Genomic DNA, 26630 nt, shown 5'->3' with positions numbered 1-26630 from the left:
GGAAGCTTGTATTTTTTTAGGAGACATGCCATGTTCTCTACCAGAATGGCTGGGTGGTAGATGTAAAGTACTTGTCCCAAAGTACTATTTGCAGATGTCAAAGCCAGCTGCAAGCATGGGAACAAAGTAAATGTGAATGGGAGAAGAGAAGGACTGTATCTTCTTATTCCTTTCATTCCATTTTTCTTCTTAATTTATAAAATTTTCGACAAGGACATAGCCAAAGATATAGAAATTATAGTGTGTTTCTTTCATCTTTATAAATTGAAAGAGCTACTGTTTCCAGTAGGACACAATGGATTTCTGAGCCTAGTTGTGACACAGTGGACTTCAAGAGCATGGACTGGCTGCGGGCAGCATGTATACTATGCAATTAATTGCTAAATGTTGAAGAGATTTTGATTATTAAATTAGGTCTCCTATAATTTTTAAATTGTCTTTGTCAGTGCTTTGAAATCTCTCTCATGCAGAAGAACTTGTGACCTCATTTATCACCTTCTTCTACTTATTAGCACATGGTATCAGAGGTACAAAAAAAAGGGGAACCTAAAAGAAAGAATCAGAATGTAAGCCACAGATTGCAGGACCGAGTTATTTAGAGTAATCTGATCTATTTTTAAAGAATGTTGTTAAATGAAGAATTACAATAATAATAATAGAGACAGGGCATAGAACAGTTGTGAATAAGCTTTAATTGCAATGTCTCTGCTCAGAATGAAGTAGAGACTCTACTCCTTTCCCTGTCCTTTCATTTCCCTTCCATTGTTTAAAATATATAATGACAGTTTTAAAACCAGTCAGTTTTACATGTTTGTCATTTCTTCTCTTAAAGGAACCTAAAAGAAAAGAAAAGCACCAATTAAGTTCACCCAGGCCAAAACATTATTGCTCCAATGGTAATAATCCCAGTAAATTAATGCTGGCACTGTAGGGCCTGCAGAAGATTTGAATAGCAAACACTCCTATAGTTTTTTGAAAATAAATAGCTTTAACCGCAGAAATGTTCTGTCCTTCTGACTGCATTTATCTTTCTGATTAGTGATAATGGAAAATCTAGCAACAGTTTACTGCAGAATATTGGAAACCCTCCAGGCAGTCAGTTGCAGAAGCAATAACCCCTCAAAATAACATAGGTAAGTCTATCTGTGAGTCAAGGGGCAGTGTGAGGATGCTGAAAAAAGTTAAAGCTTAATAGTTAAAGACACTAAAATAAGGCTCTTAATGATAGGGATAAAGCAGCATGACATCTTTAAACTGAGCTGCTAGATGAGTTTAGTTATTCTTCCTTCCCAGTAATTTGCACAGTGTTGGTTCTTTGAATGCAGAAGCAGTGCCTTGAAGATTTTTTTAATCTGTCAAAGACAGCAAGTCTTTATGAGTGAGCATACTTTGATTTCTCTCTTTTTATTCTACATATACGTCTGTATTATGAGTATATATAAAAGTGGGGAAGCAAATGAGTTACAAGTTAGAGAACAGTACATTTTTTTCTTCTGTCTTCTCTTTAGCATTTATCTTTTCTATTGGAAACTCTTGTAGTGAAAAGGCCAACCATCTAAGGGTGAAATTCACCCCTCTGCAGCAAGCCAAAACAAGGTCTGCACACTCTTAAAGTGCAAGTCCTTTGTTGTTGTCATGTTTTCAGTAGATTCTGATCTTTGATATCTTTGCTGCTTCTGTAATTCATTGTTTCTTGGGTTTGTTGTTTTTGTTTTTTTTTTCTTGTGTATAGTATAGATATTGCTATTTTGAGTCAGACTTGCTGTCCAGTTAGTCTGGTGTCTTGTCCACCAAATAGCCAGTAGTAAATACTTTGCAGGAAATGTCAGATTAGGTAGATCTAAATTAATCTATCCGTTGTTAATTTTTCTAAGTCCTTATATTTAGAGGTTATCTTAATAAACCCCAGATGTGAGGTTAATGTCGCCTACAGAAATTGACTTTCCTGCAAGGGTTTTAACTCCTTCAAATTCACTATGTATAAATGTGTAGCTCCAAATAAAGAAGCTGTTGGACGGTTGAACTTTGTGGCTGAATATTTCTATTCTCACAGTTCACCAGAAGAAAAGTGAATGTTGCAAATAGCAAAGGGCTATTATTTAAGGCACTATCAAAATTTTGTCCAGCTCCTTTAAAAATATACCTATGTCCACTGAGAAGAATGTATCACCTAGGCTTCTGTAAAAAATGAAATGTACTTCAGATTATATCATGTTTGTTGCCATCAGTATTTACACTGTTCAGTATTTTGCCTTTTGGTGTGACTTGGACAAAAAATGTGAAAATACAGCTGGAGTGTACTGTGGCTAGCTCTGAAAACCTTATCAAGCTCCTGGTGACTACTTTGAGTCCCAAATATTAATAGATAACATGAGAAAAAAAGAAAATTTGATCACCCTCTACTACACAAAGCTTCAATTCACTAGCTCTCATTCAGTGCATAACTAGTGCTGTTGTTTTCTTATTTATTGCCCTATGTCTTAAAGTAATCACACAAGCTGTAGTTCTTGTGGAGTTGAGTGTCTAGTGTTTCTACTCACTTTCTAGAATTTTATATAGTATTTAGCGACTTTTTCTCTGAAGTTAACATGGTCATTTTAAGCCCACTATCCATCCATTTATCTACATCTGATTCCTAAAATTGGAGACTGATTTTAACTGGTCCCTGCTGCCTATAAATCCCTTAATAGTGTAGAGGCTGCATCTGAGACCTCCTGTTCAACCCTCATCCTTTCAGGTATTCAGGCTATGACACGACTTGCCATGTAGGGAATCCACCATTGCTCACACATTGGCAGGTAAATTGGGGTTTTACTCTTTATTCCCAATTATGAGGAACATGCTTCCTCTTGACTCTGTAATTTTCACAGACACACACATACACGCACGTTTTCTTCTTGCAGATGAACCTGGGTTGGTATAGCTGGAACATTTTCCAGTTCCACAATCAGGAATATCTCACTCCTTTCATGAAGATGGCTAACAGGTTAGGATTCGTGCATAACTTCTCTAAAGCATCACCCAGTTGCTTAAGAGAAAATATTTAAATCTCACTATATAGCAGCACTGATGTTGTAGAACTTAAGTTTTTCTGATGTTGCCCTCAGTTAATGGGAACAGCCCTATTTACTTGATATCAGGCAGCTGGAATAAAAAACATGGGTGTATAGTTACCCTTAAGGCCTTTAAGTCGTTTTTACTGTCATTGTTGGACTTTTGAGCATCTAATAGTTTTGTTGTTACAGAACTTCAGCCTGCCCTTCAGTCTTATATACTCTGGTTTGTATTTCCTTTTGTTGGATATCCAATTATACTTGCGAAATTAGGATCCTTATCTAGTGAAGATAATTGTTGTATTCAACATCGATCAGTGACAATAATGATGTGGGCACTGTTAGGAGCTACGTCTTCTCCCTTATTCTACAGCTTCACAAGGTAATTTTGAAAAATAAATTAATGTTTATGAAGCACTCAGATGCTGTAGTGATGAGCATCATGGAAAAACCCACAAGGAAGCTTGCAATTCTGTCTTCAGAGAATTTTTTTGCATAGAATGCAGTAAATAAGGCCTAGGGCCACACACTGAAGACTAAGGAGAAAACAAAATACCAAATAGCTGTTCATTAAGGCAGCATTATCTATTACATGCAATAAATGAGGCAGGAGTTCCAGTGGAATGCTTTTTTTACTTTGCAGCCCTCAACTTTACAATCCTAGTGCTTTTCTTTTTGCATTGTTCTGGATGTAATTTCTTATGGTGTACTAATAAAATGGAAAAGTCAGGAAGTCTTCCTGAAGCAAACATAGTTTATTGGAAGAGATATAGTTTTAGTATAATTACATGTATTTTTGTCATTTGAACAAGGTAACTAAAATAAATTATAATTTTCTATGTGGTCTAGCATGAGGGGAGGAGAAGCCTGGATATTAGGGAAAAATTCACAGACAGAGTGGCCAATTGCTGCAACAAGATCCCCAGGGAAGTGGTAATGACCAAGCTTGTTGGTGTTGAAGTGTTTCAACAACTCTCGTAGATACACGGTTTAACTTCTAGATTGCCCTGTGTGTAATCAGGAGTTGGACAAAATGATCCTTATGGGTCTCTTATGGCTTAGAATATTTTATGGTGCTAAAATTTGCCAATATCCTTCCTAGCTTTGCTGATAGTAGAAGAGTGGTTGGAATTTGTGGGAGCCATTCCAATTTTTTGAATGAAATCTGCTATTAGTGGGAAAATATGTCTCAGTTCTATTTCATGGTGCCTAAATAATCTAGCCTATCTCCTCTAGCCTCTCTCCCATTTCCAATGCTCATCTTCCCAGTGCCTCACACTTGCTTGTTCAGCCTGTCAGTATTTCCCACAAAGTCCATTTCCGTTCTCTTTACCAGCCCTAATTGTCTATCTACATCCTAGGTACTTAACAGATGTACTCTACTTGCTTAACTGCTTCCTTTCCATGTTGGTTCATATCAAAGATTCAGAATTCTCTAAATTTGGAACAGGTTCTTTGAAGCTCTTTTCTCAGATTATGAAAGGAGCCCACATCTTTTTGGGTCCTAGATTTATTAATCCTAGAGTCATTAGTATACTTATTCTTAAGGTGTCTTTCCTTTAGTGAAGGGACTCCATTCCCTGCCCAGTCCTCTGCAGTTCTTTGCCTCATTCTGTTTCTCTTACACAGAACCTGATTCATGCATCTGTCCTACTCAGGCAAGACAGGTTCTTCTTCCCAGATCACTGGAAGGCATGTGATGAGGCAAGTGCCAGGTGTTAGTTCTGATGGAGACACACCACTGACCTAGAGAAAATTAGCGGTGCAAATGCAAGATCTAGTCATGTGCCAGCAGTGTCTAGCAGTAGTTTTACGTGTTTAAATTGAATCATTAAGATATTTTGTTGTTGTTGTTAGCTAGAAATTCTACAAGACTTGTAAATTGGAGTTTTACTCAAGTCAGAAATTTGGTTAAATGAGAGGACATTTGAAAAGAACAGTTTAAAAGAAAGGTCATATTTTTTTAACATGGGCAATATATCTTTTGAGAATAATTAAACTAATTTGACTGATTTTTCCCAGAAATTCGGCCTGCAACTGATACCAAAGAAATAACAAATCTAAAATCTTGCTTGCATAATGCAATGTATTCTACTCCATAAGTGAAAAACTATGAAATTTGGAAGATTTAAAAAAATAGAATAATAGAATAATTAGGTTTGGCAAACACTGCCAGGATCTATTTAATCCAGCTTTTGACAAAACACCACCATGTCAACTAAACCATGGCACTAACTGCCATGTCCAGTCATTTCACCATCCCTGGAAATTGAACACTTCCAGGGATGGTGACTCCCATCACTTCCCTGGGCAGCCCATTCTTCCAATGCTTAATTACCCTTTCAGTGAAAAAAATTTTCCTGATGTCTGACCTGACCCTCCTCTGGAACAGCTTGAGGTGATTTCCTCTTGCCCTGTTGCCAGTTGCCTGGGAGAAGAGCTGCAGCCTCCTTTCAAGTACTTGTAGAGAGCAATAAAGGGCCCCCAAGAGCTTCCTTTTCTCCAGAGATCCCTGGTGCAGCAGAGACCCACCTGCAGCCCCTGGAGGAGCCCCATGCCAGAGCAGATGGATGCCTGAAAGAAGGTTCTGACCTTGTGGGAAGCCCACACTGGAGCAGGTTCTTGACAGGGACCTAAAGACCTGTGGGAAAAGGGTACCATGCTTGAGCAGTTTGTGAAGAACTGCAGCACATGGGAAGGACTCATTATTGAAGAAGTTTGTGGAGGATTATCTCCTGTGTGATAGACCGCATGCTGGAGCAGGGGAAGGATTCCTCTTCCTGAGGAGAAAGCAGTGGCAGAAACAATGTGATGAACTGACCATAACCCCCATTCTCTGGGTCCCTGCACCCCTGGGAGCAAGTAGGTAGAGAATCAGGAATGAAATTAAGCCCAGGAAGAGGGGAGGGATGGAGGGGAAGTGTCCTACTTCTCATTATCCTGTTGTCATTTTGATTTGTAATAATTCATTTAATTTCTCTAAGTCAAGTCTGTTTTGCCCATGGTGGTAATTGGTGAGTGATGTCTTGCTGCCCTTATCTTAACTCATGAGCCTTTTGTTATATTTTCTCTTGCCTGTCCAGCTGAGGAGGGAAGTGACAGAGCAGCATTGGTGGGTGTCTGACCTCCAGCCAGGGTCAAACCACAGCACCTAGTCCTGCTGGCCACACTGTTTCTGATACAAACCAAGATGCCATTGGCCTTCTTGGCCACCTGGGCAGCCTTCTGGTGCATGTCCAGCTGGCTGTTGATCAGCAATCCCAGGTCCTTTTCTGCTTGGCTACTCTTCAGCCACCCTTCACTAAGTCTGTAGCATTGCATGGGGTTGTTTGTAAAGAAATAATTTATTAAAAACACATACTGTTACTTAATGTTGTACTTTGCAGTAATATGTTCCAGAAAGTTAAACATTGTAGTAATATGTTCCAAAATTAATTTTCTTCTATACTGATCAATATTTTTTTAGTTAATCTTTGTAGTTTGGGAAGATACTACCATGTCAGTTAAAAACACCAACACAGTAAGATGATGAAAAGGAAAATCTGCTTTGCAGCTCATTCCCAGCTTTAGTTGAAGATTGTTTCCTGGTAATTGATACAGCCAGATTGCTTCGAAAAAAAATATTTCTTAAGTTTACCACTACTGTAATCAGATACTCAATAGCACATACATCTTGTGTGCAATGACTGGATGTCTGCAAAATCCTATCATATTTATTTCATTATTTTTGCAGATTGATATTTATTGCATTCTTATTATAAGCTAGGTGAGCTAGCTAGGTGAAATGTAGCCTTCATCATACATTTCACCCAGGAAAACATTTTCTAACAAATTGTTCAGAAATGTCAAAAGGGGATCAAGCTCCTCAATAATAAATCCTTTTCAAATTGCATCAGTTTTTCCCTGGTTAACTAATTTTGTGTAATGTCCTCCTGAACATCCACAGGAGTAACTGAGTAAAGCAAGGAGTCCTACATCTGTTTATTTCAATGTTTATATACTTATCTAACAGTCTGGTATAATGTTTATTATTAAAAAAGATTTTAGTAGTGATAAATTTCCACAGTTTATATGCACCAAGTTTCTTACCAAGGTAGAATGTAAAGCTCACTTTAATAAAAAATAAATACTGCATGCTGGATATGTGGTACAAAAAATGAACTGTATGAATACAGTCACTGGAATGTTTCTTTTGCACTAGTGGACAGGTGTGTGGATCTTTACGGGTCTAGATTCCACACAGAGAAATATGTGGGTATAGACAAGTTTAAGCGTATAATTTTCTTTCTTTATGACAACAAACAGATTTCTAGAAGGAAAAAAAAGGTATACTGGTATACATTTTGAAAGTTCTAAATTAGACATAAGGTGTTTGGCTGATTGGTCAAACATAGAATTGAATGACAGTGTACAGTCAAGATCTCTGACATTTTGACACTGGCTTTTCAGATACTGCATCCTTAAGAATGGGCAGTGATGGTGTGGAGAAGTCGATAGGATAGTTGAATGTCTTCAGCTAAAGTTGACACTCCAAAAAATTTCCACATTGATGATATATATATGCATATATATATATATATCATGTGCCAAATTTCTTTGACTGATATTAACACAAATGGGAAAGCATTTGTCTTACCCAAGACAACAACATTTTTCCTTTCTTTTTTATTACTTCTAAGTCCTTCCTATAGTAGTATTTCTTGAGATATTTGTAAGGGGAAAGGGTTTGTTCTGTGACAGCAGATTTTCATGCTGAATGACTTCATATTTTTTTGCTGAGAACTGTCCAGTGTTGACCACTGTAAGAGAAGAGTACTGTAAGGTTTTTTTTGTCTTGATTTGCATGCATGACAAGCATTTTTTTCAAGGCTGTGCCTTCAACTGCCAACGCTGAAGAGGTTCACACAGCTAAACAGTTTTAGCAGGGTTTTTTTTTAATTGCTGCAGAAAATCTGAAGCAATTTCTAAGGGGAAGAACTAAAAGTTGTGCAGATAGGTTCAAGAAGATAATCTGTGAAAATTTACCATTTTGTGAAGTCTGGCATTTTTCACACTTTTAGACACAGTATCAAGCTTTGTAAGCAAGGTATCCCTGGCAAGAATAGGTAAGTGACATTAAAAGTTTAGGAAAGATCCTTCAGAAGAAAAGAAATTGTCCTTCACCTGTGCTTCAGTTCAGACATTGCTGAATCTTTATTTGTCCTGACTTGTGCACTTGCCATGTAAACTGCTCTGGAGATGATATTATCTGTGGGTCTTTTGAAGTACCAAATAATTTCTGGATGCCATAGTTTTATATTCACACAAAAGTCTGCAATGGGTTGGCATTTATTCTGTGAAATTATTTACTAGAAGTGCAGCTTAGTAGTTGTCTCCCTCTTTTTCTTCAATCTTCTCTTAAACTCACTTTCTCTTGCACATTTTTGATCCTTCTGTTCTCTTTCCAGTGCTTGTTGTTCTGTTCCCCTTTGTTCTTCATTCTGTCCTTTACAGTCATTATATTTTCTCATTTTCCGTTATGTTTTCTACAGCTAGAGGTGAGCTTTAGCTTGTTCCTGCTATTGTGATATTTTCACCCTATCATTGGGTTTTTCTAGTATTTTTGTTAGACCTTCAAATCTTCCTCCTTTCCATCCCTCAAATCCACCAAATTCATGTCCTTCCAACACATTCTGGAACCGACTGCAGGGTTTTAACCCTCTGGATTCATGAGAAGTGTGTTGTATCCTGAAGGCAGGAAGGAGGACCCAGAGATGTGATCTGGAAAACAAAACCAAAAAAACAATCAAAAGAGAAAAAAAGAGGGGAAAAAAAGAGAAAATAGCTAAACGTATAGAGTGTGTAATCTCGTGCATGAGATGGATATTCTATTTTAATTCTAAGACCTGTGATCTGATCATGTAGCTAATGTCACATCTTAACTGGAGGCATTTGTGGAACATTTTTAATTCTGGGAAGTCAGATTTTAGTCCATATTTCTAGTTCAAAAACCTGGAGTTCAAAAACCTGTTTGACCCATCATGGGGACTGTGCAGAACTTCCATCGTAACTGGAAAGGGGAATTTGGCCACTGTATTATGCAAGTTTTTCCCCAGTGTCTAATGGCAATAACCTATAAATTTGAAATTTTAACTGGGATAAATGTTTGTCACCTTACCAAGACCAAACAATAGTTTTGGGCAGATGATAAACCTTCAGAAATGAATGCATGTAAGTAGTTAGTAAAGTGTTTTTAAAGAATATATTGCTTTTAGAAAGAAAGTAACTTCTGCAGGACCAGTTATTAATGTAGATCTTACTTACAGGGCCTTAAAAACACAGGCCCTGATAAGCAGTGTTTATTTAAATACTTTAGCTGAACAAACACTAGAAGTCATAATGAGACAACTTTGTGAAATTTGTTCTAAGGCTTATGTTCAAGTTGAAAATGTTTTATGTTTTTCAGAAACTGATATTTTTCCTTCAGACTCTGTCCTGCTCTCACATTGTCTCACAAACACACGCATATTTCATGGTGTTTTCCTCAGGACGCTGTGTGAGCCATTCATTATTGACTTTTCTTCTCTTTGAAACAGTATCTGCCCACATAGTTAAGAAACAATTGTCTGTAGGTTTCATCCTCTCCATGTGTGGGTGAGGAGTATTTAAACCGGCTGTAAACTCAAGGAAATAGCTATCAATTCCCTAATTGCTGAAGACAGGAAAAGGATCAAAACTAAAGAGAATATGAGATTTTCCAATTTGAGAGGGACAAAGGAATGTGATGACTTCCCAAGATTATTGGCATATTTGTTCTGTTTCTCCCAGCTACGTATTAGTATGGTTTGTGCCTGTTTGGCCAAATATGGTGCTGGCTATGAACTAATGTAGCTCTACTAAGAGTTGTGCTGAGTTTTGGAAGACTCAGTACTGTTACTGGAAATACTGGTTATGTAGCTTTCAGACCCCTTTGAACACATCACGTTCCCTAAGGACAGCCCATGTGTTCCTTTCAAACCCTATGTTGCAAGTAATGTAAAACAAAATGTTAGCAGCTTTGTGGTAAAGGAGGATGTTTCTCTCTGGCAGTCTTTCTTCTCTGTTTCATGTTGCTCTTTCTCACACATCTCTTTCTCTGCATATGGGGGTGGCAGAACATAGGCTTACAGATAATTGAGCTTGCTGTTTGTTTCCTGAAGAGCTCCCACAAACATATTTTTAAATCCTTGAATTTGGGTTGCTGGCTGCGAAGTTGCATATATTTGTGTAATATATATCACTTCGTTCCATCTAAACTTACCATTTTTTCTCCAGAGTCAAATTCATACAGTGTTTTGTGTTTGCTATAAATACACATCTCAGCTGTATTTCTATCCTTTGTGTCAACATTAAAATTCCCTTGGTCTATGTTTAGCTTGAATAATTACCAAACCATTTGCAATTAGAACTCTAGGATATGACCTCACAGTGATTTATTCCTTCATTTCTTTCTGTATTTAATGCATTTCAGATACTGAAAATACCAAATCTTTGTCCTTTTATTTTGATGTTTATCAGTAATGGAAACATTCCAAAACAATCAGCCAAATACCTATGCTTTGTTCATTTATTGCCTTCTCTGAAGATAAATTGACTGTAGTCAACTCTCTTCAGCATTTTTCTTCACCTAGATATTATTGCCTTGTGCAGCCACCCCAAGGTGACTGTTATCACTTAATTAAATCCTTGCACGCTGGGAAGAAAAAACAACATTGTTCGTTCATAACCCCAAGGAGGTGTTTTTTTTTTTTTTTTTTTTCCTTTAAGCCACTAAGCTTTTTCCTTGTTTTATTAACTTATTCCTGGCTATAGCAAGACATACTTTGTTGATGAGCAAAAGGTTGTATTAGCTTTTTATTTTCTGGGTAAACTTATCTTTTCACTGGGAAAAAAAACTGTGGGCATTACAACAAAGAAAAAAAATGGGATCTCTCCAAACCCTGCAATTCTAGTAAAGGTCTGTGTAAACATCAAGCCAGTAAAGAGAAACAGGGGAGTAGCAGGAAGGAAATGAGAAAATAAAATGCAAACATAAAATTGGAACAAGACAAAAAAAAAAGATGACGTGTATATACACAGAGAAACTACTGCAGTGCTAAGAGAAAATTGGCATAAGGAATAGTATTTCTGAAGAGAAAATATATCAGGGCTCTTTATGGTACTGTCTAGGGCAGCATCTTTTTATTAGCCTCTTGGTTAATGTCCTCTCTCTGTCTATTGATTTTAGACTACATGACACTTACTTTTACCTTTGCATTTTCTTTTCCATAATGCATAATCCTCTCTGAAAACTGTAAGAGGAAATATTGCAGACAAGCCAGTCACTGAATATGTGAGACCTGTGATTTGTTTTGAAGTTGTTTTAAGCACAGTAGTTCATATGAGAAAGTTCATTTGAAGTAGTGAGTTGCCAGAATATGTACAATGGTTTAGCTGCATATTGCTTGTTTCTAGTCCATTGAATGTAGGACCAGAAAATAGGTTTATCTACTCTAAAACGGGGGCTCAAGCAACCATATGTATTTGTTCATGATGCTAAATCATTTTGCCACCTGCTGTGTTCAACAAGCATTTACAAATAATAAATGTGATTTGAAGCTGTATTATTTGCAACAGCAGTTTATGATATCATTTGTATAGAAGCATAACATTTCAGTGAGTGATAAGAAAGAGCTTTTAAGGAGTTGGATAATCGTGATTTTTGAAATTAATAATTTATTATTTGTAGACTGTAACTATTGTAGGTCAGACACAGTAGTACAAGTTCATATATGAGACATGAAATATTGATAGCTTTGTACAGCTTTGCTCCAAGTCTGGTATGGCTGTACTTTGTATCAGTAGTTAGTCTGGAAATTCCCTTTGTGTGATAAAGTTTCACCCTAAGTTCTGGGATTTCTTTTTATTCTGTGTGTTTAAATTCTTTTCTGTGGCTTTGCAAATCAAATTTTACAATGTTTATACAACTTAAATTTCTATCTTTCTTAGGAATAACAAAAATCTTTCAGTTTACCTTTACAGATTAACAGAAATGCTTTCCAATCTGTATGCAATGGATTTGCCACCCACATATTTTAAGCTATACTCAAGGTTTTTTTGTCTAATCTATTTTATCTTCAAGGTCTGTAGACTTATAGTTATCTGCACATCTTATTGAATAAATTTAAAAGGTAACTGAAGCCTCTTTTATTTGGAATAAAGGCAATATATTGCAAAATCATCAAAACTTTAGGTTTGGTTTGGTTTCAGATTGCTATTAAAGAATGGTTTAGGAAACACTAATTCTGCAATGAATTAGGTTTTGGTGTCAACAGAGTGAGATTCCTCAGAAGGAGATAATTTTGGCTTGAGTAAGAGATTTTTTTAGGAGTTGGCTGTAGGTAGAATCTTATATGTCAATTTGGGACACTAATTTCAAATAGCTGTTGTACGTACATACTTTCTGTTTGCTTTCCAAAACTGATTTTGTCAGATTTTTTTCCTTTCCTTGTTCATTCCCTATTAGAAATTCTAGTTCTACATTTGTTGTACTATATGATTTTTTTATTAATTTTTCTATTAGTTTGTGATATCAGTGGGTGGCATAGCAACACTGAAGGATTGGGAAATGGCACAGGAAGCCTGTGAGGAAGAGCTTGATTCCAATAAGGTTTAGGTATAAACATATTGAAGATATATTGCAGTTTGAAATAAGGATGATTTAAAGTTTCATATACCATTAATGTCCATCTTTTAGGGGTCAAAAAAAGTGTTCTGAATGTCTAAGCACCCTAGTGTGTTTATTTTATTTTCCATTAAAATTTTAATTTAGAAATAAACCGAGACTTAAGTACAACAGGAAATCTCCTCAAGCTGAATTGTAATCCTGCTAAGGTTTGTAACTAGGCTGAAAAAACTGTTTAGATTTTAAACTCTAGTCAGAACTCAAACAATCTTCTCAGAAGTGGAAAACATTTGGTTATATTTCCGTTGCAGTTATCTTGTGTGTGTGTGTGCTTCTGCTCTTTCCCATCTGGTTTGAAACCAGAGTCAGGGAATGACTGATAAAATACCATTACTTTTTCACTATAGTGACTGAAAACAGATTGAAGAAATTCAGATATATGTCGGAACTCATTAAAGCATGACCACTTAAATTTATTTATTTTGAGTTGGAGGGGTTGCTGCCAATTAAAATGGCAAATTTACATGCAGAAGTCTTTCTATACTACTTTCTGTGTGGTGTGTCAGGCAGCATGTTCATTTGGGCATGGTAGTGGAACAAAATCTGAACTGCAAAGACATTCACATGGCAGCATAAAAAACACTGGCAGCACAGTTTGATAGGACAAGGGGTAATAGTTTTAAACTAAAAGAAGGTAGATTCAGAGTAGATACAAGGAAGAAATTTTTTATGGTGATGCTAATGAAACACTGGCACAGGTTGCCCAGAGAGGTTATGGATGCCCTATCCCTGGAAACATTCAAAGTCAGGTTGGACAGGGATCTGAGCAACCTGATCTAACTGATGTCCCTGTTCATTTCAGGGAGGTTGGAGATAGATGGCCTTTAAAGGTCCCTTCCAGCCCAAAGCACTCTATGATTCTATTTAATTTTGGCTCAGTGATGATTTTCAGTGATTTAAAAAAAGGGAAAAAGATGGAGAAAAGGTGGAGAAAATCAGGAAAACATGGATGTTATTACTTAGGGTCTAAAAGCAGACAGTTCTGAAGACGGGAGACAACTGCAAATATGTGGAACTTTGTTGTATTATATGATTTTTCTTTAGTAATTTCAATACTAGTTTGTGATATCAGTGGGTGTCATAGTAACTTCATTGCAGAATTGGTAAATGGTGCAGGAAACTTCCGAGGGAGAACTTAATTCCAGCAATGCTTATCTTGAAATATATGACAGCAGAAAGAAGGAAAACATCACAGTGAAAGCAAAAAAGCTGGGATGCTACACTCACACTTTAAACACTGTATGTATAAAGCATCATAATAAGAAATTAGAAGTGTTTCCTTTGTTTCCTCTGAGTGATTCTGAATAATGGGAAAATGGTGCTAACATTTGATTTGGCAAGAGGAGGAGTTTTCTTTCATCACTTTCATTTATGAAGGCACTTTTACCACAGTCATATTAGGGAAAGACTAAGCTTCAGGTCTTACAAATTGGAGTGAATCAGATAGTAACAGTGGAGAGCAATCATGTCAGTACCTACTTGGGACACGAGATACAATATATAGATTGTTGACATGTGCAATAAATAACATGAGAATTAGTGATGTCAAGACTTATTCAGGGCTCTTTAGATAATGCAGTGTTGTGGATTATTGGCACAACAACAGCAACTGTACTCTGCACTTCCAAGGAAGTCTTGAGCACCTTTTGATGAGCAGGTTACTGATACTTTATGCTGCAGCTGATCCAGGGCACTTTTTAAGGGAATAGCATAATAATTTGGCTGCACACTAAAACCCTATACAAAAATGCAGATGAACATTTTCTGTCTCTAAAAGGAAAAAAAATATTATTAGTTGAAACCTTGTGTTTCTGGCTTCTGGACAAATCATAACTCACTTACCAGTCCCCACACTAGAGAATAGGATTTTATTATGGAAATACAAACAGACCCTTAATTATCACAGCAGTCAGAGGTGCCACTGTAATATATTAGCTTGTATTTTAAAAAGAATGTAAACCTTTTTCATTTGAAGAGCTGCTCTGTGCTGTTGATATGCTTGAATTTATGCAATGAGCTGGTAAACAGCAAAATCCATACTTATCTTTACCAACACAGGCATTAGAGGTGAACTTAGGGAAAAAAAAAAAAAAAGAAAAAAAAAAAAAAAAAAAAAAAAAAAAAAAAAAAAAAAAAAAAAAAAAGCAAAGAGGGAGGGAGGGAGAAACACAGTATTTCTTCATAGCCTAGGGTGAGATTAGAGACCTGCTGATGGCAAACCTACATACTGTCTTCTCACCTGGTCTCATATTCCAGCTGTGAAACAGAAGTGGAAGGTCAACATAGCAATAGTGTTTTGTAGTGGCAAACTGAGTTGATTTCCTCACATTCATTCAGGACCAGACCTCCAGTTCCCTCAGGATAATTGATTTTCACATAAATGTGCATTTCCCACTTTTGTGTGAAATATACTTCTGGACTGAAGCACTGCAAGCTCAAAACCCTTGCACGAAGTATTGCAACCCAACATAAAGATATCAATTTTACTGTGATGAATGTAGATATTGTGGATAATTATTTCAGGGGAAGATTTTGAAATATTTTTATAATTATTGAAGTATCCAATTTGTTTCAGAAATTTGTTTGTCCCATGTAGTTGCAGTATTCCTGTGTTCCCTGCACAGATAAGTGAATGGAAAACAAAGCTTCTGTGAGAACCAAAATAGCACAGCATTGTTTTGTGTAAATTTGTATTCTGTCTTCTACTGACTTTTGTGCCTTAAGACAGTGTAAACTGAGTGTTTTTCAGTGATCAGGGTATTTGAAAGGTCTCTGTTCCATGATGTCTAATAGAAACTCATAGTCCAGCTTTTACTGCTGCAAAGGCTCTCAGAGGTATCATTTCCATTTTAAATCCATTTCCTCTAAACCTGTAGGAATTTCTCCAAGACCTCTGTTAAATCTAGAAAAAAATAACCATGGATTTGAATGGTGTTAGTGGGGTAGACAGACAAAGACATGCAGAGTAGAGGAAACAATCTTCAGAGTTGCAAGAACAACTTCAAAATACAAACCTTAAGGGGTTATAGTTTTGTGGGCTTTTTTCCTCTCCCTTTTTTCCCATGTCTCAATAAACCCAGCTTCTTGTAACTAGCATGTTCTGATTTGTGTCAGTCCAGATTCAAGGATTCAAGTCGCAAGATTAGGGATTCTAGAGGCTTCTGTGTACTGGTTTTTAGTGGAAAAGTGAATGGCTGTTTTAATTTAGTCCAGCTATGGATCCTAGAAGACTTCAGAGGGAACGTGTGTGGAACTGCTCCACACTCCCATAGGTGGAGGAAGAATGGGTATAGCAAAAGGATCTCCTGCATTAGTTCAAGGATTAATGACAGCTGGAGGAACTCTCAGCAGATTAGGACCAGATTCTGTCTTCTTTGCGTTATAACATGGAATAAGAGGCTGAAGATAAGAACATGAGTTTTTCATTTTCTTTTCCATGTAACATAAAGTGTTACAGTTAGAAACAGCACTGTATTGGGTAGACTATGGATTTATTCTTAATGTTCTGTGTTCTTATTATATCTGTATTCTATTGTCTGGAAAGTATTCTCAAGATGTTCTTCTTTCAAGAAGAGTATAAATCAGTACGATATGCTAGTCAAAGAACTCAACTCAATTTCTCATTCAAATCTATTTTGGTTGTATGTATTGCCATCTAATAGATTAAATATGCTAAACACAAGCCCCTCATCCTGTTCTTCCTCGAACACAGCCTCTCTGCTTCATATGTATGAAATTGTGTGAGGCAAGTGAGAACGCATATTCAGGTCTGGGATAGAGGTCGAATTCTAGCAAGCCAATTGTCAGGATCAATCACCACAGCTTCTGAGTACCTCTTGAGTGTACAGATGATATTTTAAGAGTGAGATTAACTCTCTATAAAAAAATTCTTCCTTTTAGTTTTTTCACCTAGGTTTTTGGACAGCTGATATTTATCTACCTTTATCTGTTTGCTTTCACATAGTGTCAGGTTGTGTAGATTGACAGAAAAGCTAACCAAACATGCAAATACACAACAAATATAAGATCAATTTGAATTGAGCTTACATAAACTGAAATATTCATACGTAACATAAAAGTGCCTCAAAGTTGCAGCTTGGGAAACAATAACATTCACAAAAATGCTTATTGTTCCCACAATCAGTTTTGCTTCTACTTGCCCAAAGTTTCAGTCAGATCAGGTTCCCACAGTCTCTTGCTGTGTGGTCTGAGGAGCAGGCCTGGCCACTCAAGCCCTCATTCTGCCAGCTCTGTATATCTTAGCTCCTGCTGCTGCATCATCTTGCTCTTTCAGTTTTGGCACTTATTTAGTAAATGTTTTGCAGGTACATACTTTCCCAAGTCCTTTATTCAGGGCAGCACCTCTCAGTGCAGAAATGCATAGCTGATTGTAATATTTGTACCACCTAAAGGGCAGGAACCACTTAGATTCAAACACTATGGATTCAAAACAAAGGCAGTCCACAGATGTAAACTTAATCCTGACCCGAAGTGATCACTTTCTCAGGGGAAGAGATACATAATGTAATCTCTGTATGAGATCTCTGTATCTCATCCTAAATAAATAAATCTGATTGCATTACATGGCATGCAGTTATTGGCATCACAATCTCCTATCCAAAGAGTCTGGAACCAGCACTAGGAGCTCTAGGAATCTTAAATAACGAAAGGTTAGGAACTCACCAGAAATCATAAAGATAAAAGTTCAGTGCTTTTATACATGACTTCCCAGGGTGGTTTGAGATTATGCAGCAATATAGAATGGCCTTTTAGAAAAAAATAATATTTCTGGCTATGGGGCAGAGATTCCTAAAAGTCATGTATTGCTTTTGTGCTCAAAAAATTGTCAAACTCTTAATGTCAGATTTTTTTTCTTGAACATCCATCACTTAGAGATTTGTAATCTTGCTGTGATTCTCAAACTTACCTCTGATACTTGTCAATATATTGTTAGTGAACAGTCCAGGGAATACATCTTAAGAACTTGACTGCCACCTTTCAATATTTTTCTTGCCTCTAAACTTTTCTCTTCTACACTTTCTACTTTTGCAATCATTCTGTTCTGGAATAACATATGTTTTTTTCTAATCAAGTAGTAAAACTGCCACTGCAAGTTTTTGCTGGTTTAGATGTATAAACATAATTATTCTGTAAGTCTGTGAAAGATGCATCAAGGGAATCAGTAAAGTTTACTCCTCCTCCTTCATTTCTTGGCTTTGAGCTATAAAGCAGACCTCCTTATTATTGACAAATTTATTTTTTGGCACTCCCTTGTTGTCATAAATTGCATCCTGACCACACGAGCAAAGAGCACGAAAATGACAAATTAGGAAGCTGGCATCAAAGTCCGTGCTAACCACATCCTTTGAGTTTGTCCTCTTACCTCATCTTTTTTACTGTAGTTGTTTTGGTGCCAAATGCATGCTGCCTTGTTGCCAAGTATGTGTCATTAATTCACAAGGAGTCTATGGTCATGTAGCCATATAACTGTTATGGTGGACTCTGATTGAAAAAATGGCAGCAGTATGAGAGTTAAAAACTGGGATTTCTTTGTGTTTTCTGTTGGGATTTTTGCTCAGTGGCAAAAAGCTTGTAGCCCAAGGAAGGCTGAAATAATTCCTATGCCTTTTTTTTTTGGGGGGGGGGCTTTTGTTTGGAGATGGGTTTTTTGTTTCATTTTGTTTATTTGGGGTTGGTTTGGTTTGTTTGTTTGCAAGGGATTAAAAAGATGGAAGAGGACGAGTAAAGCTTTTAGAGTCATTAGATGATCAAAGTTCAGTTGCTCATTTTTATTCATGTGTATCAAATATATCCCATGTAAAATCCTATTTCCCAGCACAATACTCCAATTGTCTTATAGTACTTAACTGTGAAAGCCCAAGGTCAGATTTTCCACCTAAATAGTTATGCTTTTGCATGTTTGTTGAGGTTGCTGGAGGATATTCCTCTGATATCTTAATAATGAGAGCACAGAAGATGGATACTGAGGCCAGATTTCTGTTAACCATCATTTATGCCTTTTATTTCATTTTAACCCTCCATCCAAAAATGGTTGCCATGTTGAAATGAAACTTGCGTTTTTGTTCCTTTCTTTAGTAAATCATATTTTTAAGCCATGTTGTGACTCAATCAATAAATAAATAATGGAATTGTATGTATATTATAAGAGAGGGACTATGTTCTTTCATAAATGTCAGTTGCATCCAATGCTTCCTCTCTTTTAAAAAAAGAGTGAAATATTTTTCCTATTATTGAATTTTATATGTCTAATTGGTGATAGGCTTTGTCCTTGAATAAATGCTTAGCTCCAGTTATAATATCACTATGTTATAAGAGTGAAAAATTCTAATTAAGATGATCTGGTTTCCAGGAAAAAGTTTAGTATATCAATAGTCTGTTTTATCAGGGGGAGCATTCCCTTCTCCAGCCCCTAACTCCTGATCAGAGCCTGAATGAGAAAAGAATCACAGATGCATGCTGCATTGGACAAAGAACACATGCATGCATTTAAATCATGTATATCTTACTTTTTACTGATGTAATTGTGAAATATGTCCTTTTTGCATTCATAATTAGGGGGTGGAACAGATGGTGAAGGCTTAGTTTAAAATAATCTGTCATTAAAATAACCTAGCCTACTGGTAATTCTTCACTCTAACTGGAGTTTAGGTCAGGGTAACAGGGGTTTTTTAAGCATTGGAATACACTAGAAAGAATTAGGGACTTCATGGATAGTGTGAAATATGAGGATATTCTCCAGAAGGACACCGTAGTAAGAATCCAGTGAATTAAATTTGCCTGCAGTGGGAATATGCAAAAATGGCTGGGACAAAATTCCTCTGACAAATATAAATCCATTTACTATGATGCATTATACATAAGTGTGTATTCGGTCAAAGTGGTACACTAGGTTTCATATCCTGAAAGGAAATAACCTCACTATGCTTCAAATACTGTAAAAGGCAGTGAGTATTTTGGGTTAAAAATCTGTGCTTTACATTTTTGTATTATTCTGATGTCAGAGGATATAAATTATAATAATTTGCATTATTGTTCTGGGGTGCTGTAGCTAGTGACTTTTAAATCTGAGTCTCACTTCCTTCGTGTCTACCACATTGACTTGCTCGTATGTGACAAAGAGAAACTTGTATCAGTCCTGCCTGGCTAATTTAGAAGAGTTTTCAGGAAAAAGAAAACTGTTTCAATAAATCACATACTTGCATGTCTTTAAAGCATTTATTTTAGTGTTCCCTTCAAGATTTCATTCTTTAACAGCTTTGAAGAGAGCATATAGATTTCAGCATGGTATTATGATAAATCTTCTTGAGGAGGGGCAAGCATTAACATTTGTGTCGGTTCTTTTTCATCTTAATCCAACCTTGGTTAATAATCAGAAAATTCTACATAGTGGGTAAGAAGATGTAATTAACCCTTTGACCCCAGAATCTTAATTGGCGCCTGTTGAAAACAGTGGGGGCAGTTAAAAAAAAATAAATTAAAAAGTAGCCTGTGGTGATTGAAACAGCATAATACATAATGGTTTTCTGAAATCAAAAGTAATAGAGAGCTTCAGCTTTAATCACATTTTGCATAAAGCCAGTAAGTATAGTTTTAAACAAGAACTTGCCAGTCTACCTTAAATTGGATTGTGCTCAAAATCAGCATTTGGGGTCACCCTGACCCTTTCTCAGCTGCCACACTAGATGAGATAGGAGTAGGTTTATGACAGTCAACTTCATTTACTTTAAAAAATAAAAAAGAGAAATTAAGTCAAGAATTGTTTCCTTGCATTCATGGTCTCTCCTTCTATGAAAATAGGACATTAAGGAAACACAGTTACCTTTTCAGACCCTATTTTTATATTATAGTTAATTCTGGAATGTCCAGAACAGAAATCCTTCTGCCTGTAAACTACATTGAAACTCTTCAGAAATTCTGGCTGGAAAGCATTGTGGTGCTCCTTTCAAAAGTGATATTTGAAAGCTGACTCAATCCACTACTCTTCTCTCATTTATTTTGTCCTTAGTTATATATAAGTAATATGAATAATACTTTCAGATATTTCTCATTAAAACAAAATTGTTTGTGAATATGTAGTATACAGTGGTATCACATACTCTTCTCCAGTATATAACATAACCTGTGTTATGTTGCCTTGCACCTTCTCTGAAGTCTGCTGCTCTCTTGGCACGCACAAAGGACGTACGCTTTATGAAAAATTGAAAAATTTCAACACGCATTACTTAAATAATAAATATTCATAAATAATACCTATGAATAACGAATGAGGCAGTCCTTCAGAACTGCTGTTTGACCTGTAAAAGGAACAACAACATTGTCACAAAAGTGGTCCGTCTCAACCCTTTCATACTGGTGGGAGGAACTTCCTTGCACTGGAAGATGGCTATTTCTCCTCCCATTTTTATTGTCATTTCTCTTAGGAATTGGATTCTGAGCTTAGTACCTGGGGCTTTTGTTCTAAGGTCTTTGTATTTTGGGCATGGTAGGTGTCCATTAGCTGTTAGTCAGTGGCTCTTTCAAAATACAATTAAATAAACTTCCTCATTTTGTTCTATTGAACAAAATGTTGAATTTGGTCAGTAGTTGCATATAAGCATAGCTTCAGAGAGATGGAAAAAGAAATGGAGAAAGAATGACCATGACCCATTAGTCTCAGCTGGCTTAATGAACAAATTTTATGGCACAGGAAGTGACTAATCACATCCAAAAGTGTTGGTATGCTGCATTGGCCCTGCCAGTCCTTCAGTGGTGCCTCCTCAGTTACCTCCCTTGTAAAACTTGGGGGCAAAAGTAAGGAATATTACTCCAGAAAGAAAGAGAAAAAAAAGACTAAACAAATAAAGCTAATAAAGTAAAGCTATTTAAAGGAAAGGAGAGAATCAGCGTTAATGGCAAGGAAAAGTAGCAAATGCTTAAGATGACTAACACTTCTCATTTCAACACCCTTCCAGCTGCTGGTGACTTTCAAACTTTAGCCATGGAGGCTGAAATTTCTTTGAACAGCTATGTCAGCTAGAGATAGCTTGTTTGTTTATATTTTCTCCAGCAAAACTGGTTTCAGCCAATTTGAAAACTACACTGAGTGAAACATTTTGGCCTAATCAATACTCAAAGCTTTCTTCAAAATTGTTTCATTAAGCCTGAATTCTTAAATAAGGTGATGTGTATAAAAGAAGCAGAAAAGACATCAGTGACTCAGAGAATCATTTTTCCTGGTTCTTACAAAACTTTGTCTAGATATGCCAGATAACTACACACTAATGCAGTGTGCTAAGCAGACCAGATCACAAATGTGCTTAAACTGTATGTCATTCTCTCAAGTAACAGAGCAAAGGGGGCACACAAAAAGCTATATAAAAACCTGAGAGGAGGAAAGTTGTTTTTATATGATACACAAATAACCTATGAAACACCTTTCCTCAAGAAAAGAAGATATCACAATCATGCCAACTACTAAGAACGGGTTAGCAAGAAACCTCTGGTAGGCTTGTCATTGCCTATGGCTGTTCTACTGTCCTGATGCATCTCTGTACATACTGTCAGACCCAGGGAAACTGACTGCTGCAGGCAGGCCTTTAGACTGAGTCAGTGTGACAATTTCTTGTTGTTGGTGGAGAATGGAGTTCTGTATAGGTGGCCAGGGAGACAATGTCATGGTTCTCAGCTCAACAGCGGGTTAAACCCGTTTCCTCAAAGGAACATGGGACAGAGAATCAGGAACACTTTAACTAAGACCTTTAAAGATTTACTTTTCTGAATAAGAGATTGCACATAGTGAGAGAGATCCAATGTGCAAAGGTTTTGATTGTCCTGGTATTGATCTAAGTTTGAACTTCACTGTTCCAAATTTGCCACCTGTTATTGATGTTAAAAATTCAAGGAAGTGATGTTAATAATTTGAGAAAGATATGATGATGATTTATAAGAGGCTATAAATTACTTGCATAATATAAATGTTTTTACATGAAGGAGATCCATGCAGATTTACATTTTTATTAATTCATAAATATAAATTAGAGTCTTTTTTAATGCAGTGTCTTTAGTGAGGGTTTGTTTTCCAATATGCGGTCTATTATTTTTAGAAAACTCAGATTTTGCACTAATTCTACCACCTACTACATCAGAGGGGGGTGAACTTTTGCCAAAGACAGATTTTGACTAGCAGCCTGTTAGAAATTAATCAAGAAGCAGAAGAATAAAAATATTAAAATCCCTCAGAAATCACTGTGGTGTATTTGCAAATGAGTGATTACATGATTTTGTCATCATGCATCTCCATCAAATTTATGTGCTTTTTCCTTCCAAAATTAGGCTAATCTTTCAAATGCTACAGTTAATATTTCCTTTACATGTTCTTTTATCACAAGGGGATATTTGGGATGGAATTTTGGGGATTTTTCCTTGTTCCTCCTAACATTTCAGCTGTTTCATACTTTCTGAGCTGTTTTAGCATTTCTAATTTCTAGAATTTTGTGATTTTACTTTTGCAATAGTCTATGATTGTTCGCCAAATATCATCCTCATAAAACGCAGAAAGGTAAAGACATGGATGGTGTATGAAGGTAGTTTCTTCCTAGTGAAGATTTACTCTTATTCCTAGAGGTATACTCCCTTCTGGAGTGATTTACTCTGTATCAGTTTAGAATATAGTCCTCTGTTTATTAAGTGCACTCGTGTTTCAAAAGGCATGCATTAATCGCTGTAATTGTATTTTGATTTTTGCAGTTGCAATGGAAACCACATCCAAAGACTTGAACCTGTCAAAGAAAAATCTGATCTAGACTTTTACACCAAAAGGATGAAATTCATAGCATAGACCTAAGCTGTAAACACATCTGACAGTAATCTGCTGATTGGCTTTGTTGTCTCACAAAAGGAAAATGGTGTGCGTGCATGTGTGTGCATGTGTGTGTAATCCTCAATTAATTTACAAATTATTGAGGTCCACAGTGATTTGAGTGATGGCAGGGTTTTTATTTTCTCCTTTTGAATTTTTGGAAATGGAAATTCTCTGCTTTGATTCTGAGCAGTGGGGGGTGATTTTTTTTTATATACACTGCTCAATTGGAAGGTTATTTGTTTTCCTTATTTGTTTCTTCATGATTTTTTTTTTTTTTATATTTCTTCTATCAAGCAAATGAGATAAATTTTATATAGTATATGGCAGATATAATCATGGCAGTAAAATAACTTAGTAATATACTCATCAACTTGGACTTAGTAATATATGATGTTTAATAATATGTAGACAGAATACAAAGGAATTGTCTTAAGGGTTCAAATTAAAACCACTCTCACAAAAGTCAGAATATTTTCCTCAGTTTATTCTGTGATCCTTTGTTTGAATCTATTTCTATATCTAGTTTGGAATTCTTTATTAATCTATTCACTTATTTTTTTCCTCTTATTCTGTAGTCCCTGGATGGATTTGTATTTGCACTAAATCAAGAAGGAAAATTTTTGTACATTTCAGAAACTGTCTCCATCTATTTAGGCCTGTCCCAAGTAAGTACATGCTTTCAATTCTAGAACATAACTGTGTATGATGCACTCTTCTGTTTATTGTTATTAAGGAAATAATAATTTGGTTGCTGTGTTTTCCATAGATTATTGAATTAGCTGTTTAAAGTTGCATCCTGTTCATGCTGAGACGCAGCTGAAAAACGTGTCTATAGTATTGGATGTTGAGATGTGTAAGAAAACTTTTTGCCACAAAGAATCATTATTAATTTATTGAGAACAAATGAAGTTTCTTTTCTCAGTTGTTTTGAACTTTAAACCTCTATACCTGATAGGAAAGGGACACTCTAATAGTACTTCCCTTGTGTCCTATTACTGGATGTTTATGGAGTACCCTGCATTATCCAGGGAGCTGACACGATGACAGGGAGTCATTTGGAGTCAAGAAATGCTGAAAGAGGCCATTAAAATGTCTTGCAGGGAGGGTTCCAACAAGGACACATTTTGATGCTTTCACCAATGCTCACTAATATGAAAAGATGAATTTATAAAATATAGTAATTTGGGGGGTTTTGGTTTGAGATTTTTTTTTTTCATTTAATTGCTGACAACTGTTTTTCAAAGATTAAAAGGCAGGGCAGAAGTGGGGCAAAAGTTAGTTGTTAATGCTTATTCCTAATCCTGCAGCATTCAGAAATGTTTGGGCAGGACAGCTTCTTTCTGCTTTCACTTAGAAATGAAGCAGAAATATTTTGCATGATGATTTTCAGAGAGTGACCATCTACTTCTACTGCAGTCACCCTGAGGAGGAAAAAGAAAAACTGAAATAATACTTATTTCAGCTACTTTAAATTGGGACCCACACAGCTATGAGGAAGCAACTATTTGCATAGGCTATCTACTGTCAGTTTTGCTGTACTCCACCAACAATTAAATGGGAAATTTTAATATTTAGTGACTAAAAAAAGACTAATTTTAAATAGTATCAGGTGAGAATATGAATAGGGGCTCATTAAGTCCTCAAAGAACATGCAAGCAATTGGCTGTAATAAGTTCAGTAATTGTTATTTTGTGCTGGCTTTGGCAAACCCAATGATAGAAATGGAAACAAGAGCTGTTTCTAGCTCATATCACTATTCTTGTCTCTCATTAAAGTCTCTCATTTTGTAATAGACTTTAATCCCTGACTTAATCTGTTTGGGAGTTAGTAGCAAGAATCTCACATTTTGAAATTGGTGCACCACCATGTTGCTAATACAGTAAAGGATTGGAACTTTAATGTTTATTATTGTCTTATGTTCATATTAATCTGGTTTATGCATAGTATCCAACAAAGTCTAATAAGCCAGTAAAGAAGAAGGATGGATAATTAGTTTAAGCAGGTAAATGCTAATTAGGAAACTCCTGAAAGGCATCCATTATACACTAGCTTAAAACAAATTTTACAGCCCTGGTTAGTGGTGTAATCCAAATTCTGTCAAGGCAACTGCATTTTCTGTAATTGAGATGTGTATGTTTGCTTTGCATAACAGATGGCTCTGTATGCTTAGACTGATAGCTAGGAAAATAATAATTGCATTATTCTGGCCAAAAGAATATTAGCTCTTGGGTTTTGGCCATTTCAGTCAGTCCTCCTGCCAGCACAGCATATGCACATATATGGATTGGATTTTCAAGGAAATTGATGCATCTGGAATAGTGTGGCCATCTGAAATATCATCTGTTCAAGAAAAATTTGGCTTTAACCCTATGTTAGTCTCTTGTTAAAAGCATTTTCTGCCACTGTCTTTCAAGCTATAGAGTTGATAAATCTCTCCTTACTCTGAACTCGCATCATGTTGTTAAGACTTTACACTCCATCTTGATCCATGTACATTTCAAGAAAGGGTTCAGATAAATGAAGCAATTTTCTTTGCATGTTAGAGTATTGGAAATATCAGGGCAAATATTTCCGTGTGTTCACCACTGAAAGTACTGATGGAAAAACTACCAAAAATCAGAACGAGTACTGTGATTTTGTATAGAATAATAAATTAAACCTACTAAGATTTACTAAAATATCTGTGTTTTTTGCTTTTCTTCTCTTCTGTCTTTATGGAGACATTTTGTATTTCTAAAACCTACAATATTCATATATTTTTGATATATTGTTCTCTTGGTACAGAATTATATCACTAGTCTCTTAATAATTTTAAAAGAAGAGCTGTAGCTACTTCCTACTAAATCACTAGTCATAGTTTATTTGTTGCTAAAAATATTAGCAAGTCTATCCCTAGAACCATATCTCAAAATACGTGGAAATGCTACAGTTTTCACTATACTAAACTTAAAATTCTCGTGAATTCTGAATTTCT

At 36.1% G+C, this 26630-nt stretch overlaps 1 protein-coding gene across 1 annotated transcript in view; it reads left to right on the top strand.

Moving 5' to 3' along the window:
* Positions 1-26630, top strand: part of NPAS3 (neuronal PAS domain protein 3) — a 597494-nt gene that overhangs the window by 392533 nt on the left and 178331 nt on the right. The window contains exon 6 of the mRNA XM_053980939.1: positions 24232-24321. Coding sequence (XP_053836914.1) covers positions 24232-24321 — 90 coding nt within the window. The remainder of the gene's footprint in view (positions 1-24231; positions 24322-26630) is intronic.

This window comes from Vidua macroura, chromosome 6, assembly GCF_024509145.1.
Source record: "Vidua macroura isolate BioBank_ID:100142 chromosome 6, ASM2450914v1, whole genome shotgun sequence".
Classification (NCBI taxonomy): domain Eukaryota; kingdom Metazoa; phylum Chordata; class Aves; order Passeriformes; family Viduidae; genus Vidua; species Vidua macroura.
The sequence above is the reverse complement of the archived record's forward strand: the minus strand, read 5'-3'. Positions and strand labels throughout refer to the sequence as shown.